Source organism: Cnephaeus nilssonii, assembly GCF_951640355.1.
Source record: "Cnephaeus nilssonii genome assembly, chromosome: 4".
NCBI classification, from domain to species: domain Eukaryota; kingdom Metazoa; phylum Chordata; class Mammalia; order Chiroptera; family Vespertilionidae; genus Cnephaeus; species Cnephaeus nilssonii.
The window spans coordinates 14355667-14367544 of NC_137075.1; the positions used below are offsets into that span (position 1 = coordinate 14355667).

At 42.8% G+C, this 11878-nt stretch overlaps 1 protein-coding gene across 8 annotated transcripts in view; it reads right to left on the reverse strand.

Annotated features, from left to right (window-relative positions):
• The window catches only part of WAC (WW domain containing adaptor with coiled-coil), a 92483-nt gene extending 87171 nt beyond the window's left edge, over positions 1–5312 (reverse strand). For 2 of the 8 annotated variants that reach the window (XM_079769866.1, XM_079769861.1), the window contains exons 1-3: positions 4591–5055; positions 4172–4208; positions 2412–2607 (exon numbers count right to left, since the gene is read on the reverse strand). In XM_079769866.1, the coding sequence (XP_079625992.1) occupies positions 2412–2607; positions 4172–4208; positions 4591–4631 (274 nt within the window). In that variant the 5' untranslated portion in view covers positions 4632–5055. Of the gene's footprint in view, positions 1–2411; positions 2625–4170; positions 4209–4311; positions 4407–4590; positions 5058–5159 lie in introns of those variants that run through there. The other 6 variants (XM_079769865.1, XM_079769859.1, XM_079769864.1 and 3 more) reach the window with 5 other exon arrangements.
• Positions 5313–11878: the final 6566 nt, after the last annotated feature.

Sequence of the window (11878 nt, forward strand, 5' to 3'; positions counted from 1 at the left end):
AAACACATATTAGCAATAAAACACCTGGAATCTAAACTATAATGACTAAGTATTATATGAGAGAAAAATCACCACTTTACATCTTTAAAAGAGAGAATTAACATGAAAGATACACTCTCAACTCCTGAATGAAGATCTCCTATTTTATGGTATTTAAAGGAATATGGCAGCCAAGTACTTCAGAGATTGTACAAATAGGGATGGAGTTATAGTATTAGTTAACAGGCTCCATAGGAAGACAGGCAAGCAGCTAAAAAGCAAGTTAGAATGTGAAGCCTAACTCAGCAAATGACTAAACCAGAAAAATAAGAAAGAAGTTTCTTACAAATGGAACTAAGAAAAATCAGTAAACAGATACAAATAAAAAGGAAACTAAAAGCCAATAAGAGGAATCTGGAATTCACATAGGAAGTAAAATTAAAATAAAAACAGGAATGAAGAAAAAGTAAGCAGCTATATTACTAACTCTCAATTACAATAAAAATGAAGAAAACAGGAATTAAAAGTAAGCAGCTACAACACTAACTCTCAAGTAAAGTCTTTAAGAATAGTTTCAAGGGCAGTATCACATCTTATCTTTAACTTCCAGGAATACCACACCATTACTGGCACACAGTGGATGCCCAATGGTTGTTGAATAAATAAGCAACAGAATGTTTTTAACCTGTAAAAGATCTATCAAGCATGATTCACTGCAAATGTACATCAAGTTCCCTAGAGCACCTAAACTATCTTCTTCCTCCTCAATTTGAGGATAGACAGAATAACCAGATCAGAGTCACTAAAAGAGAACCTACATCCTATTTTGTCAGTCACCAAATTTTAAACATGAAGCATAATACAGTACAAATAGTACATGCCTTCTAAGAGCTAAAGTTTGAAATGAAAACCGCTATAGAAGAGTGATTGATAATAGTATCTTAGACTATACAAAACACTATAGAAAATTTACCCACAAAACTGAAAATATTAATAGTGTAAAAGTAATTTTGACATCAAAGAACTCTTAATACTTTAATAACCAAACCCACCTTATGTTACTTTCAAACAAAAATATGGTTTATCTGCGTAAGTAGCACAAAGCTATAGCTATATTCAACGGAGATATAGACTTTCTATTCCATATCATTGAAATATGTTAATTCCCTCAACCCAGTAATTATGTACAGAGAAGGCCAATGTTTTTCAATATTTGATCACACTGAGTAAAACTGACTCCTATCCTTAGAGACATAAGAGAGAACCAGAAGACACAGAATATTTTTCTTGTTAATGCTCACCTGAGGGTATTTTTCCATTGAGTTTTAAAGAGTGGAAGGGAGGGAGAGAAACAGAGAGAAACATTGATGTGAGAGAGACACATCTTTTGGTTGCCTCCTGCACGCCCAACCAGGGCCGGGGATCGAGCCTGCAACTGAGGTACGTCCCTTGACCAGAATCGAACCTGGAGCCCTTCAGTTCTCAGGCTGGCTCTCTATCCACTGAGCCAAACAGACTGGGCCAGAACATTTTTTAAAGTAAGCAAAGTATGAGAAGCTAGTTGACAGTCAGAGGCAGAAAGTCATAGGGCACTCTACTGAGTTTCCTTAGAAGCTTTTAAAAGCACAATCAATATTGTATATTCATCTCAAACATTTATTGTGACATAAGATCTTATAGTGAAGAAAAATATAGATGTCTTAATTATCTTAGTGAAATTGGTTTGTTCCTCAATCCATGCTTTAAACATGAAACCTGTATTTTGGTAAATTTAGGAAAATTAAGTCTGAAAATAGTTACTGAGTTTTACTTTTTCTCAACCTCCTACCACAAAGAGCTGGAGACAATAACTGAAGGGTACTACCTTTATACAAAAGAAATGAGATATTTAAAAAGTTGACTAGTTGAATGAACACAGTATAGCAAATACATTAATAAGATCCAGGAAAATATGGAATATTTTAAATGTTTACAAAAAAAAACAATTCTCAGAATCAGAAATGTGTTGTTGTTTTTTAACCTGTGAACTGTCTCCAAACACCTGTTTTAAATTCATAATTTATCACTAGGAAACACATTTGAAGCCTTTAAAAAAGAGATTCAAGCAGCAACAAGAATCTTTACTTAAAAAAGGTTAAAGCTTCTTTCTTAGAAAATGTCTTGAATTTCCCTTACAGTTAATAATGCATTAGGTAGACTATATTCGTAAATGCACTCTCTTATTATCAGCCGCTGGAATCCATTTTTAGATGCTCCTGTCAGCATCTCATTTCTATGTAACCAGTTCAGGAACCAAATAAATAGAAATAAAAAATTTTCATGATACCCATACAGCAATATCTGTAAGCTAGAAATATTGCCACCTATTATTTTACACAGAGCAATTGTTAAAAATAAATATATGTGAAAGTTTCAACAAAAAAGCTACTTACCACCATCCCTCTCTCTAACTCTGTGAATATGCACATTTTTGGCCTTATTGTGACCTGTGCTGTCACTATATTTGTTTTCAGGACTATCAGATCTCCGTAACATTTTATTTGGTGGTGAAGGATCTGCGGCGTCTCGCATTTTCTCATGTCTGTGATCACCACTACTGGGGTGACTCTTCGATGAATACTTAAGTGCCTGTAAAACATCACCCCCCAAAAAAGAGACAGAAAGTTGAAACTTCAAACGTAGCTTCCTAAATTCATTTTATTATAAAACTTGGTGTTTTAACTTCACTAAGTTTTAGTAATTTATATCAATAAAATTAAAATTTCATCTTCAATTATGTTCTTAAGTTATTCTGACAAGGCCTAAATATATGCCTAAGAGTTATTATAAAGCTCCTCATATAAATCATAATACCTTATTCTAAAAAAAAAATAAAAAAAAGAGAAAACTCTAGTCCATAAAGTATCTTATAAATAAATGAAATCATACACCTTGACACATTAATTCCTCAACAAAATTTTCTGGGAATTAAGTTAATTTAAAGAAAAGTAGAAACTGAGTACTATTATAACCGATTTCTGCTCGATAACTGATGCAAAGACAAAAATATAAGGAGCTTAAGCATGCTTTTGCAAAGCTACAAAAAAAAAGAAAGCATCACTTTCTCCAATTCTGACTCAAAAAAGCATTTCAATCCTACTTTACCTACTCTGACAGGTGTGGGAAACAATTCAAGGTAAAAAAAAAAAAAGTAGTTGGCTGATATTTCTAACATAATGAAATTTAATGGAACTCCTTCAAAATAATGGTTTAATTTTATCCTAATGCATATTTAAGACAACCATGATAGACCAGTCTTTTACAAGGTGTAAGTAATTATGTTTTAGAGAAGCAGACTCAGTAGGGTTTAATCTTTGATATCCAAATGTAATGAACAATGGTTTACACATCAGGGGACTTAGGGTTTTTAACTTGAGCTTTAATGACAGCCAGTTAACAGAACTATCAGCTTAGAAAACTGCTCTTCTATCCTTGAAGTAATTAGACTTAAAAAGACACTTGCAGTATCATCTGATCGTTAACAATTTATGAGATTTTTTTTTTCCCTCTGAAAACAGGCACCACCTGTATCATAATTTTTTAAAACTTTACATGCAGGATCTGCAGTAACAAATAGGAACCTACATACCTAGAACTATCAACATTAGAATAAGTTATCCAAGTATCCACAGATCTCAATTCCTACAGAACCAAAAGCACTCTCTTTCACTAGTAAGGCAACTATTTGCACCAAAAACCATTAAATTGGGAAGGGACAGTGGTTTGCAACACAATCAAGAGTTGCAAAACAGTTGTTTCTTCCCAACCCTTCCATCTAAGTTTAATACCTTAACATTAACTTTTATTTCCACAATTCAATACAATAAATGCATGTGGTTGAGAAGGCACCTATCACCTCAACCCATCGATTCTTTCACATCCAAATAATCGAGTCAGGTCCTTTCCGGCTGAGAATGCTCTTTTCCTTAAAAAAACTGAGCTTCCTTAACTCACCTGTCAAAATAAGTCACTAAACCTTGCTGGAAAGCGCCCGCGGGCCCAAACACAACATTTTAAGGGCACCGGCGGTGCTGGTTTCGGATTTGTTGCACCGAAGGGCCTGTAGCGACTTATGAAGCCTGAGCTCGAGTACCAAGTCCTCCCTTCCCCCTCCGTCCCCGCATCCACCCCGCCTCCCGGCCTCGGCTGGTACCTGGTAAGGCTGCGAGTCCCCCCTCCGGTCGTGACAGCTGAAAAACAGGAAGAGAGTCGGCGACATGAAGCATCTCGAGAAGGAGGAAGAAAACGAGTGACCCCCCCCCCTCCCAGGACCCCTCCCTGCAAGAGACCCACCGAAGGACCCGGCGGTGAGCCCGCACACGCACACTCGCCCTCTGAAAAGCGGTGACGAGGGCCAAGCGCCGCGAACCGGCCCTGCGCTCCCCCCACACTCCCTCCGGCCTCGCCGGCTCGCGCGGCCGCGCCTCCTCCCCGGCCCGATCCGGAGCAGGGTTAACAACAAAAATGGCGGCCCAGCCAGCAGCAGATAAGGAGGAACAGCCCCCCCCACCCCCGCCCCGCAGCCACCCCCGCCTCCGCCGCGGCCCAGACTGAAACGAAAAGCCAATTTACCCATCACTGAGTCTCTGCTGTTTCCTCGCATACATTACCATCAATGCACGACCTGTGAGTGTGTGTCGGGGGAGGGGGGGAGCAGCCGCGAGAGGCGGGCGGGCGGGCGGCAGCACCGGCACCAGCGTCCGGCGCGCCCTGGGCGACTCTCAGCACCTCCCCGTTACTGGCGCCGGCGCTCCCGGGCCATCTCCCTCCGACAACACCACGCTCACTCTCAGCCTGGAGAGAGGCGCCACCTACACGGCGGAAGCGGCAAACCGGGGGGAGGGGGGCAACAAGACGCGTCCTGCACAGCCCCCGCGGAGAGCGACTGCCTCCTCCGCCTTCACCTCCCCTTGCTCCGCTGCCTCTTGCCCTCCTCTCCCCCTGCCGCCGCCGCCTTTCCCTTCTCCTTCGCCTGTCGTCGCCGCCGCCACCGGTGCCGCCGCCGCCGCTCCACCAACTACATCCGGGCAACTCCGAGGCTGCGGCCTTCGGCAAACCTCGGCAGTTTCCGCCGCGCCCCTCCTCTGCCACCCTCAGCCCTCCCTTCCCCGCGCAGTTCCGGAAGGCCGCCTTCGGCAAACCTCGGCTCGCTCGGCTTTTCCTCTTCCTTTGAGGCCTGGCTCGCCGCCGGGAGAGCTCTCAGTTCTTTCCGGTGGCCGCTGCTTTTCCTCACGCTCACGTCCGGCCGCTGCTATTCCAGTTTAAGGAGAGTCCTGCCTGGGGACCCGCTTCAGGCTGGTTCCAGAGGCCCCGGGGTGCGCGGGGAGGGAGCCGTCTTCGGGAGGAGGACGGTGGGGCGCGAGAGAAGCCATCTCGGACTAAGTACGGGAGGCTGAGCTACTGCGCGTGCGCCGAGACGGGGGCGGAGGAGGGGGGGAGGGCGCCCTGCGGGGAGCGCTCGGGCCACCGGCTCCCGCCCCTCCGGGCTGGGCGGGGTGGTCGCCGAGCCCTCGGTGGGCGACGGGCGGGCCGTTACCCGGGAAGTTCCTCAGTGAGCAGCGACCGGAGCTGCCCGCTGGGCGGTGGGGAACGCGCGGCTGCTCCCTGGGGCCCTTTGCCTGGACCCGGACCTGGGCACCAGCCTCAAGCCGGGCGCTTAACGCGCCGCCGGCCTGCGCCGGGCAGGGACTGCTTGGAGATCCCGCGCCGCTGCTTAGAAGTAAGTCACATCCCCAGAAGCGAGCTTTCCAAGCGAGGAGCTACAGAGGTGAAGGGTTTGGGGATGTTGTGAAGGAGAGGACAAGGCCGTGTGCCTGCGGGATGTGAGGTGGAGGTTCTGAGACGGAGCAGGACCCGCCGCTGGGGCAGTGAATTAAAACGTGGGTGAGCCTGGAGCTTTAGGGAATGGGTAACGAGAAAAGTGTTGAACCCAATCATCCTTGGTTAAGGTTTTTCAGCCCCCGCCGTGGCCAATCCACCCTTTTTTTTTTAATTCCCATTTTTTCCTATCATTTGGGGGTTCGGGGTGTGAATCAAAGCCTGGGTTGGGGTCAATGAAATTGGTAGAAATTGAATTTTACAGACTGTTACAGGCACAAGAGCAACACTGGCAACACTGTAGGGAGGAAAGAAGTCAAGGACACCAAAAAACTAAGCTTTATTTGAGGGTGGTAGTATTCAGGTGATTTTTTTTCTGCTCTTAAACTCCTTTTGCAACTGTAATTAAAAAAAAAAAAAAAAGGATTGTAACCAGTGTGGCTCAGTGTTTGAGCGTGACCTGTGAACCAGGAGATCGTGCCTGGGTTGCGGCCTGTATCCCCAGTAGGGGGCGTTCAGGAGGCAGCCAATCAATGATTCCCTCATGTTTCTATCAGTCTCCCCGTCTCCTTTCCTCTCTGAAATCAATAAAAAATATATTATTTTAAAAAGAATTGTAATACACTTGAAGTAAATATACAACTATTTTCATAGAAGATAAAAGCAAGATAATAGAGGAAACAAGATCCTTCCAAAAAACTATAAAAAGGTAACTGATTTGTTTCCAACAAGTTACATTATTGCAGGACCTATTGAAGAGACAGAATGGTATGAGCAAAGGACTCTGAAATCACAATTTATTGAATAAGATACATAACTATTTGTCACATGCACCATCCAAATGTTAAGATAATTGCTGTTTGTGAGGGTTAGTAAAAGCCTACTTAATGCCCTCTTAAGCTGACAGTAACTAAAGAAAAAACTGCCAATGACTGAAATGAGAAAAACCAAGGGTCTTATGTGTAATTTTTAACACTTGTAACAAATACATTGAAGACAGGAGAGGATATTATAGGAGCATAAAAAGTAATATATAAACCTTATACAGAAACTTTTTGAAAACTGGCAGCAAAATGTGTTTCTTGTTTGATAATCAGATGTCTGCTGACATTGATACATACCATTTGATCAAAAGCAGCAAAACTGGGCTGAGCTATGGAGGAAACAGTTCCTCATTATTCACAGATTCTCTGTTTGCAAGTTCTACTACTCGTTACCATTTTTTTGGAAATCCAAAATCAATACATGCAGCATTCATGGACCTGTGCAGAGTGGCAAAAAATTTAACATGCCTGGAACATTTTCAGATGAGGTTGCACAAGACTACACAGTCTTATTGTATTACCTCTCATGCTGAAAACAAATGTGCTATTTACAATATATATAGTGCCATGTTTTTCACTTTTTTGTGTGCTTTTTATTGGTGATTTTGTTTTAAATGCCCCTCCACCCCTTCAGCATAGTGCTAAAGTGATCTCTGGTGTTCATTCCTAAACACAGGAAAGCTGTGTGTGCTGTGCCTTGTGGAGAAAACACATCTTACTAGTAGATAAGCTCCCTTCAGTGCTTACTAGTGCTCTTGACAATGAGTTCAATGTTAACAAATCAACAATATCCTACCTATCCTACCTAATAATAGATAAATATGCAAATTGACCACACCTTTGCTACGCCCAAGCCACGCCCACCAACCAATCAGGATGACTATGCAAATTACCCCAACAAAGATGGCGGCTAATTTGCATATCAAGACAGCATAGAAAGAAGCCAAGAGCTGCAGAAGGGAACAAAGCTTCGGAGAAGCAAGCAAGCCGGGGGGAGGAGAAGGGAGGAGCGGAGGCGGGGCCGGGGGAGAAGGAAAGAGAGCAGGCGGGCTGGCGGAGAAGGCAGGGCGGGGGAGAAGGGAGGAGCGGAGGCGGGGCTGGGGGAGAAGGAAGGAGAGCGGGCAGACTGGCGGAGAAGGCGGGGCGGGGGACAAGGGAGGAGAGTGCAGCAGGAAACCCTATTGCAGGATTTTTCCTGCAACGGGAACGCTAGTATGTTAAATAAGCTATCTAAACAGAAACACATAAAACAAGATTACGTACTAATTGGTTGATAAAAATGTGACTATAGTCAGGTAACTAACCCTGTATTTCCCCTAAGAGCAATTCAGTTTCTATTTTGTCCCCTCAGCCTGGCCTTCGCCCTCTCACAGTCTGGGAGCCCTTGGGGGATGCCTGACTGACAGCTGTCGGACATCCTTAGCGCTGCCATGGAGGCGGGAGAGGCTCCCGCCACCGCCACTGCGCTCACCAGCTGTGAGCCCAGCTTCTGGCTGAGCAGTGCTCCTCCTGTAAGAGCGCACTGACCACCAAGGGGCAGCTCCTGCGTTGAGTGTCTGCCCCCTGGTGGTCAGTTTGCATCATAGCGACCAGTCGTTCTGCTGTTCGGTCTATTTGCATATTAGCCTTTTATTATATAGGATTACCTCAAATTATGAGAATTGACTGTTTACTAAAATACACATTTAAATGTTATACCCATTTTTTAAAACTCATCTCATTGCCTACCTTAGATTCCATTATCTGTTTTAAATCCTCCTTTGCAAATACCTTCAATTCTCTCTTTCCTCTATTTTACCTGCCTGAACCACAGTCCTGGTTAATTCATTGTATGCTTGCTTCAGAACAGTTAACTTGGCTGAAGAAAACCACACGGTCATGCTAACTCTGAAGTGAGCTCCTTGTATTTTCACCCCCTCAGCCTAATTTCCCTAGTCCACTTCCTCTGCCCTCTTAGGCAGCTGTTTAACATTTTCCTGACTATACATGCCTTCTCAATCATGAGTCATTATCTTGCTTATCTCTAGAAAATAGAAGAAATAACAGTCCTGCCTCTTCGCACCTTCTTACATTAAATACACTGCTACGCTTTACAGTAATTGGGTAACTGTCAAATTTCCTAAGATAAAACTTGCCACTTTTGCACTGAGTTCCATTTTACTGTTGGAATTGTCTGCTTTCCTTATGAATTTTTTTCTCTCTGAACTGGATCACCTCTGTTGGCTTATAAACATCTATATATATAAAAGGCTAATATGCTAAGTATCTGACTGCCCAAACAGTTGCTATCACACATACTGACCACCAGGGGGCAGACGCTCAACGCAGGAGCTGCCGTGACACGTACTGGCCATTTACAGAGAAACGGCACCGCAGAACATGCACCGACAAAGCAACACTCGGCTTCCACCACGCCACCACCCTGGAGCAATACTCCACCAAATCGCAGCCAACGCTTCCAAGACCCCATGGGGCAAAATGTGGCCCACAGCCCAGCCCGGAAACTGGCTGTGGGTGCGGGTAATGATGTCATGTAGCAACACCCGGCTTCCTCTCCCTAGCTACAGGCCATTTAACAATAAATGACACTACAAACCTGGCACCCACAAAGCAACACTCAGCTTCCCCCAAGTGGGACACAGGCCCCGCCACCACCCCGGAGCTACAGCCCACCAAATCGCAGCCAACGCTGCCGAGACCCCATGTTGCAAAATGTGGCCCAGAGCCCAGCCCAGCCCAGAAATGGTGGTTGTGGGCACTGGGTAATGATGTCACATAGCAACACCAGGTTTCCTCTCTCTAGTGACTAGTCTTGCAGTTTCTTCAGCCCAGGAACACGACTTGCTTTATAGCCAGGTGCAAACATTTTACACTTTAACCAAATGTCTGTGAAGCATTTTCCCATGCCTCATCTCATTTGATCCTCACAGAAGTCCTGGAGTAGGTAGATAGGAGACTCGGTAGAATCCTATTTTCATTAGCCGGAAAACGGAGATTTAGAAAGTTTAGAAATTTGACCCTACTGAAAAGAAGTAAGAAATGGTGGACCTACCCCTAATTGGTTTGGCTCAGTGGATAGAGAGTTGGCCTGCAGACTGAAGGGTCGCAGGTTTTATTCCAGTCAAGGGCATGTACCTTCGTTTCGGGCACATCACCAATAGGGGGTGTGTGTAGGAGGCAGCTGATCGATGTTTCTCTCTCCCTCTCAGTAAAAAATCAATAAAAATATATTTTAAAAAAGAAAAGAAATGGTGGACCTTGAAAATGACTTCAAGTTTTCTCACTGCACAGAATATAGTCAAAACACTGCTGCAGTTACATATTTTACCCTTTGTTCTCCCTGCGTGATCTACAATAATAATCTGCTTCGTATTGATATTTACTGCTGTGTTGCTGACAATTACCTGAAAGAGAAGTTGGGGTGCTTCACTGGGCTGGAAAAAGTAAGCAGGTCTAATTAAGAAAGTTTATTCTATATATATATATATATATATAAAAGCTAAGTTGACTTGGGTATGCATGATACATATAAAGCTCTCGCTGGCGCCAGTCACACGCGTATGTTTCCATCGTCAATCATGAATTTGGTTGACTCTTCTATTATAGAGAAAGGGCGAATAGTGATATTAAAATATTCTAATTAATTTCCTTTCAATGTGCATGAATCCGTGCACCAGGCCACCACCCCAGTGTTATTAGTGTTTTAATAATTATAATTTGTTTAAAAAAAAACCTTGACCTGTATCTCCCTTCAGATATTACCCCATTGTTGTGATATGCTCTCCTCTACAGAAAAACTTCATCTCCACTTATACTACTCTCTTGAACCCACACTCCATTGAAACTGCATAAGATCAACAGCAGCCTTTCCTCTTGCTTCTCTTCCTATTTCTTAGTTTCCTTGCTGGTTCCTCCTCATTTTCCAGCCTCTAAATGCTGGAATGCACCAGAATTCAAATCTTACAATTTGGACTGCTTCCCCTCTGTCTGTTCTCTCTTCCTAGGCAATCCATCCAGATCTTTGGCTAACTGAAATTCCCATTTGAATCTCCAGCCCATATCTTTGTCCTAAACACTGGCATCACACACTTAATATATCCAAAACCAAACTCTTAATTTTTCCCCCTCAAACCAATCCTGATCAGGTGTTCCCTCTAAGGACTCTGTAAGTGGAACATGACTACCCTCTCTCCTTTACCCTGCTCTATTTTTCTTATACAGTTTGCTACATAGCATGTTATGTATATGGTTTATCAGTTATCTGCCCCTAAAATGAAAGCTCTGTGTGGCATATCAGTTAAATATTTGTTGAATGAAAGAATATTTGCCTACAAAAATATATACAAAAAATAGCAAAGTATTGTAATGCTTATCAGAAAAAAGTGTATGGTTCTATTTCTGCTTGCTTTCTAAAAGAATAGAACTCTAAGTCCAGTCCTGCTGTCACAAATACAATGGAGGGAAAGCTGGATTATTGCTAATACAGATTAAAAATATATGGTATCAGATAACATTTGAAAAAAGTACATAAATTTGCATATATAACATCTTAAGAAGACCATTTTCATTTCTAAAGAGTGAAATCAAGTTTGTAAATGAGCAAAATATTTCTACCAGTAGATTAACACATAAACCAATGGGGTTTGGGGCAGGGGGGACTTTTAGCCCATAGTTTGTAGGTGATCCTGATTTTAACATGATCCTATTGTTGGAAGAAGAATCAAAAAGTGAAGTATTCAACCTCTATTTGTAAAAAGTATTAAAAAGGTTTTGCTGGAATTTCAAAAGGGTCACAAAATAAGGATGTATTCCCTGAAAATTTTTACCTACCTCTTTTTATTTCTGTCTCTTTTTTCCTTGTCCTTGCCCTCCTCTCAAACTCAGCATAGTATACTGATTAAAATCATGAGTTTGGGAATCAGAATGACATAATGTAGAGCTTTGGCTATATCATTGGCAAGCAGATTACTAAAATCTCAGAAATTATGCTTCCTTGTATCTAAAATTGGCTTGATAGGACATAGGGCTGTCTGTAAATAATAAATTGTATAAATATTTTAGCATCTGGCACATGTATGTTTTTTCACTGCTGGTGGTTATCATTCAAAAAAAGCATTGAACTTCTCTGCGTCATATCTTAGGATCTTAGTATTAATCAAATTCACTTGGTCTCTGCTCTTAGGGAGTTTATATTTTACAATACATAATTGAAAGAAGAC